This window comes from Sinocyclocheilus grahami, unplaced genomic scaffold (assembly GCF_001515645.1).
Source record: "Sinocyclocheilus grahami isolate Dianchi unplaced genomic scaffold, SAMN03320097.WGS_v1.1 scaffold902.1, whole genome shotgun sequence".
Taxonomy (NCBI): Eukaryota; Metazoa; Chordata; class Actinopteri; order Cypriniformes; family Cyprinidae; genus Sinocyclocheilus; species Sinocyclocheilus grahami.
Window position 1 is genome coordinate 322,645 of NW_015506081.1, and position 6,194 is coordinate 328,838.

Consider the following 6,194-nt stretch of genomic DNA (forward strand, 5'->3'; position numbering starts at 1 on the left):
CTATTTTAAACACTCAAGACAAACGTCTCTACCTAGACCTCACAACTGTTTTATTTTCTTAATAGATGTTTTGTTGCTCAGACTCACCCCAGCCCAACACAGTGATCTTCCTCACGTAGTTTGTGATGGTGACATTCTGTCTGATGAGCCATAAGTACATATGAAGAGCTTGAATGAAGAACCAGGTGAATGAGGCCAGCAAGGAGTAATGCAGGAGCAGCGCTATGAAGACGCACGCAGTGTTGTCTTGTGTGTTAGCGACGCTCTCGTTTGACAAAAATGAGGCATTCAGTAGACACAAAGCCACAAACATGTTCATCAAGATCTTCGTGGCCTGATTTGATTTGGCTTTCCTATTAAAACATACAAAAAACTGCTTTTGTAACCTGAACTTTAATACATTAGAGGTTTGATCTCATCACTTGGATAATGTTTTACATGAAAATACTATTTCAGTCTTCAAAAATTCAAGTTTAATTCAATGTGTTGCTGTTTCTTTCTTTGTAAATGTACCAGCAATTTCTTAGTGAAAATTGTTTGTTAGTGTAGCAATAATGATTATTAATTACTAAACAGCACTAACTGAATGATAAACTTTAAGATACTCTACCGTAGCAGGAAATGCATGAATAAAGCGATGGCCATAAAAAACATGGAGATGCCGCAGCCGATAGAAGAGATTAAAGTCAATGATTCCAGATCCGGCACTGTGTCGTTTGCTTTTGGCAGAGACTGAATTATTGGAGAAAAGACACAAAAATGCACAGATCAGCTGGATGATTTTTTGCTGTCATTTCCACAATGTCGTCATGTTATACTTCAAAAGGATTGAGGACTGTCTCGACTGTCTAAACTGTTTCTCCTAGATAGCAGTGCGATTAAATGCAGAGCAAATGGAGCTCTCAGAAATGTCTTAATCTCTGCTGAAGATATCAAAGTCTGCAATTAAAAGTCAGATTTCAAAAGCTTCAATATGAACTCAAATATTTATCAGCCAGTATACTAATCTGAGCTGCTCCACATTCATTTTATGGCTTTAGTTAACATAAGTGAGAGCTGGTAACTAACTACACCTTTTGGATGCATCGACTGACTTATGCAAATGTGTGTATACATGCACTCATTTTCATCAGTCCAATCGAATCCGGTCTGAATTCAGATTCTGAACTTTCTGCTTATATGAACCGTTAACTCTGGAATACAATTCACATTTTTGTTTGGATCACATATATTTCAAATAAATCTTCAGCACAATGCGCAGTGCATTCAGATCGTGTTCAGTCAGATGATTGAGGTGTTTGAAGGATTTTCAATCCTAATCAATTAAGTCGAATTAATTAAATCAATCCAATTACTAACGCATTTTTGGGTGCATGTAAATGTAGCTACTGTATTTAAATAATTATAATTTTTTATTAGGTGCTTGATGCACTAGTCAGATGCAGTATTGTGGGAGGAATGCTCTCTTTCTAGAAATATTTTTGAACTAGACTTTTTGTTTTCCCAATAGAAAGAGGCTTTATTTTTTTAGATGTATCCAGAAAAAAACTCTGAGATTAAAAATTATGGGAGTCCTGACCAAGGATCTTTTGAGTTCACTAGCATGTAGACGTGTAAATGAAACATAAATTATGAAAGCATAAGTTTCCTTTCAGTCGGTCACTCTTGTCGTCATGTCGGTGATGACCGACGAACTGGGATCTCACCAGAGAGACCAATACACTTTGAGTGTAACTATACGAGCCAGTGGACATTGGCATGCGGATTTCGCATCTGGCTGCCACACCCCGCAGCGTGAGTATAAAAGGCAGCAGGTGCATTGCATTAATTCATCTTTTCGCTTCAGAGCCGAGCAGTGGTGCATCACTACTGCTCTCCTCTTCAAGTGATTGCAAGAGACGAGTGCGGGCGTTACGCCGTTGCAGCGGTGGTCGCGGTCTCACGGGACAAAAAAGATAATCTTTCGTGCAGACAGCCACACTTGGAGTGTGCGGTGACCAGCTCCCCTGCGTGCTTCAGCACTATTTGAGCAATCTTTAAAAGAGCAACACGGGTGATCGTGTCTTTTTAAAGTTGTCTGATCACCCGTGCGTTTCTGGATGTGGTCGTTTCCTGGCACCTCAGGACGGTCACGATCGCTGCCTCACGTGTCTGGGCATAGAGCACGCTGAGGAAGCGTTCGTGGATGATGCATGTTCTTCTTGTAGGGACAAACCGCCCCCTTCGAGCCTTTGCAGTCAGTCGAGTTGAAGTTTCTTTCTATGAAAACCCTACTCCTGACTGCATTCGCCTCAATTAAGAGGGTGGGGGACCTGCAGGCATTTTCGGTCGACGAATCGTGCCTTGAGTTTGGGCCGGCTGATTCCAGTGCAACACTGAGACCCCAGCCCAGCTACGTGCCCAAGGTTCCTACCACTCCCTTCAGGGACCAGGTAGGCAACTTGTAAGCGCTGCCTCTGGAGGAGGCATACCCAGCCCTAGCTTTGGACTGCGACAGTTTGTGGACAGAACTCAGAGCTTTAGGACCTCAGAACAGGTCTTTGTCTGTTACGGAGGACAGCAGAAAGGCTGTCTCCAAGCAGAGGATGGCCCACTGGATAGTGGATGCCATCACCTTGGCCTATGAATACACATCCTTAGTGCCTAATTTTCCAGAGAGTTCCCTGACCGGGCAAACCCTGTCGAGTCCTACAGCACTCCAGTGCCCAGACGTGGTGGAGCGTTTGGCGCCAGGCCTTTCAGCCAATGAAGTCTTGAAATCTGGTGTGAGGCTAGTGCCCATATGAGTGACCCTGTTGGGATCCCATATGTGTATGTCCACGGAACAGTTACTAGGGCCGTGTTTCCCCTGGCAGAACATGTTCTGCCGTCTCTAAATTATGCAGTCTGAGCCACCTCAGAGACTTCCATGTGCAGTAAGTAAATGTCACTTAACCCCCTCTGGGAGGAGGTGACTCCGCAGCATGCCCTTTCCAAATGGATAGGGCACGTTTTCCCAGTGTTATCCAAGTCCTACTGTTGGGTTGCGAGAAACAGCTGTAGTCTACCTTCTCTGTGTAGAGCCCGGTCCTGTCATCTGCCTTATAGGAAGGATCAGGAGGCCTACACAGGGCACTGGAGGGGGAAGCACCTGTGGCGTGTTGGTAGGGATCCCAGTTCGTCTGTCATCACCGACGTGACCTTGAGAGTGACCGACTAAAAGGGAACGTCTTGGTCACGTAAGTAATCCTCGTTCCCTGAAGGAGGGAATGGAGATGTCACGTCCTGTTTCCACAGTTGCTGTACCACCACTGAGCGGCCGGGACTCTGGCTTGGCTCCTCAGCGAAAACAAGAATTAATGCGGTGCACCTGCTGCCTTTTATACTTGCACTGCGGGGAGTGGCAGCCAGATGCGAAATCCGCATGCCAATGTCCATTGGCTTGTTTAGTTACACTCGAAGTGGATTGGTCTCTCTGGCGCGATCCCAATACATTGGTCATCACCGACGTGACGTCTCCATTCCCTCCTTCAGGGAACAAGCATTACATATGTAACCAAGATGTTCTTCTTCTCTGAGAAGCTTCTTACCATCAGCACTGCAAAGAACGTCAGATGTGAGCAGGAGCACTTTATGGAGGTGTTGTCGATTTCTGTCTCACAGCCAAACGTCTTCCATTTAAGTTCTCCTTCAATGAAAAGAGAGCAACAAATGAAATTCATTATACAAATTAATTATAGAAAATAAACTGGGTTTGCTGATAGGAACATAAATTAATTTACCTTTGCCATTCCAAGAAACGCAGGACACATTTCCGTTCTGTTAAAAACATGTTTATATTGATTTTGCTTTAACTGTGTAATATAATATAAGTTTTGCAACGAAACCTTCATTACCAGATTCTCTTTCTTTTTAATGATCATGTCAATATTGTCGAAGAGGTTGGAAATATTGGCCCCCATTGTTATTCCATAACTCTCACTGTTTAAAACAGTGTGAGTTTTACTTTCCTCCTAAATCAGAAACCATACCAGAATAGAGCAATCAAATACAAACAATCAAGACACATTTGTCCAAATGCAAACATTTTTGATGAATCAGCTCCAACAGTTCAAAGTGAAAGTGAAACATTGGTACAGACCTTATTTCCCATGTTTTTGAAACGTAGAATTCCAACAAATGCACTTCCATTGTTTTCCTGTCGTGATTTATCAAAGGCTTCACTGGGAATCTTTACAGACCAGGGAAAACCAGCCTGGTTGCTCTCAACAACCTGCAAAAAGAAGAAATTGCATTGATAAATGTTAATTCTTCCCTAGAGGGACACGTTTTAATGCTTCTCAGGCCTTACGTTTATCATATTCTGACTTGAAGAGTAGCATATGTTGATGTCTTTGGTTGCTGTGTTCTTGGGTTGTCTTTGAAGAACGCCAATTACATCGCCCATGACAATCGCTGCATTGGTTTTATTGCTTTTTTCCATCTGCTCCACCAGCGACTCCACTTTGTCCAAGTTTTCTCTGTAAAATGCATGGGATCACTTGGTATTTTGTAACTAAATTATAGATTTGAAATCTGCTGGTAACCGCACACTTACGCTGCCTTTTGGGGATCAATTTTATCTGTGTTGTTTTGCTCAGCTTGTAGATTGAAAGTCATCTCAGCTGGTGGGAGAGTTGGCTTGGGAGTTGTCATATTTGGCATGAAACTGGTAGTTGGATTTTGAGTTGTTGTATGTGATGTTGAACTAGTAGTTGGATCGTGAGTTGTTGTATGTGATGTTGAACTAGTAGTTGGCTCGTGAGTTGTTGTATGTGATGTTGAACTAGTAGTTGGATCGTGAGTTGTTGTTTGTGATGTTGAACTAGTAGTTGGATTGTGAGTTGTAGTATGTGATGTTGAAGTGGTGTGTGACAGTGGTGTAATGGTGGTTGATCTTTCATCACCACAGGTCACACACATCCATTCACTCCCATTTAAATGCAGAATGTATCCGCTTTCTTCTTTCCCTTCAACACAAATAAACAATGGACGCATATTATTCCAGTTGCGCAATGACACAAACAACCTTGTAGATTAAAATGCTCTAATATATGATGGTTATTTATAAACCAAGAAACATTTATAAATGTTCATCAGTTCACATATTTATTATTAACATAGTCCAGTTATATTATTGGCATGATTTTATCATGCTACTCCAAGCACTAAACGAATTAAAGAATTTCTCAAGCAAGTGCATTCTGTTTAAAAGACTCAAGAAACCCAAATATTAGGCCTACAGCTATGCTAGAAATAAGTCAGTTAACGTTGTTCTATATTTATTTTGATTCTGAAATCAAACTTTGCTGGGTGTGAACTTTTTTTTATAAATCTTATAATCTCAAGCCTTACCGCTGCATGTATCATTTTCATATGTAGCGTTTCTACATTTCTCTTCAGGATTAACAGGAGGGATTTTCAAACAACCTCAAGAGAAAAGTAAACATAATTCAACATAAGTGTGTATAATTGCAGTGTATGACTTGAAATAAAGACTTCTGCAACTATGCATACTTAGAACAGCATGGAAGGTAATAAAGGATCAACATAAATAAAACATTAAAGAGATTTATAAAATGTTATATAATTTACAATACCTGTCTGATCAATATTTTAGTTTTTCAGAATATTGATCTGTTTGTTTGAGTGGTTAGAGTCTTTTTTACAGCTGTGATATTATTATTAATATTATTGAACTCTTAACCATATACTGATATGAAAGTCATTTTTACTGATAATATTTAAAGGCAATCGTGTCATGTATGTTTTCTGTCGGCTGTTTAGTATATGATGGTTATTTATAAACCAAGAAACATTTATAAATGTTCATCAGTTCACATATTTATTATTAACATAGTCCAGTTATATTATTGGCATGATTTTATCATGCTACTCCAAGCACTAAACGAATTAAAGAATTTCTCAAGCAAGTGCATTCTGTTTAAAAGACTCAAGAAACCCAAATATTAGGCCTACAGCTATGCTAGAAATAAGTCAGTTAACGTTGTTCTATATTTATTTTGATTCTGAAATCAAACTTTGCTGGGTGTGAACTTTTTTTTATAAATCTTATAATCTCAAGCCTTACCGCTGCATGTATCATTTTCATATGTAGCGTTTCTACATTTCTCTTCAGGATTAACAGGAGGGATTTTCAAACAACCTCAAGAGAA

General features: G+C 40.4%; 1 protein-coding gene across 1 annotated transcript in view; it reads right to left on the reverse strand.

Annotated features, from left to right (window-relative positions):
• Nucleotides 1–4,674, reverse strand: part of LOC107564033 (adhesion G-protein coupled receptor G2-like) — an 8,192-nt gene extending 3,518 nt beyond the window's left edge. The window contains exons 1-6 of the mRNA XM_016249024.1: nt 4,577–4,674; nt 4,331–4,499; nt 4,121–4,252; nt 3,876–3,992; nt 3,762–3,798; nt 3,570–3,667 (exon numbers count right to left, since the gene is read on the reverse strand). Coding sequence (XP_016104510.1) covers nt 3,570–3,667; nt 3,762–3,798; nt 3,876–3,992; nt 4,121–4,252; nt 4,331–4,499; nt 4,577–4,674 — 651 coding nt within the window. The remainder of the gene's footprint in view (nt 1–3,569; nt 3,668–3,761; nt 3,799–3,875; nt 3,993–4,120; nt 4,253–4,330; nt 4,500–4,576) is intronic.
• Nucleotides 4,675–6,194: the final 1,520 nt, after the last annotated feature.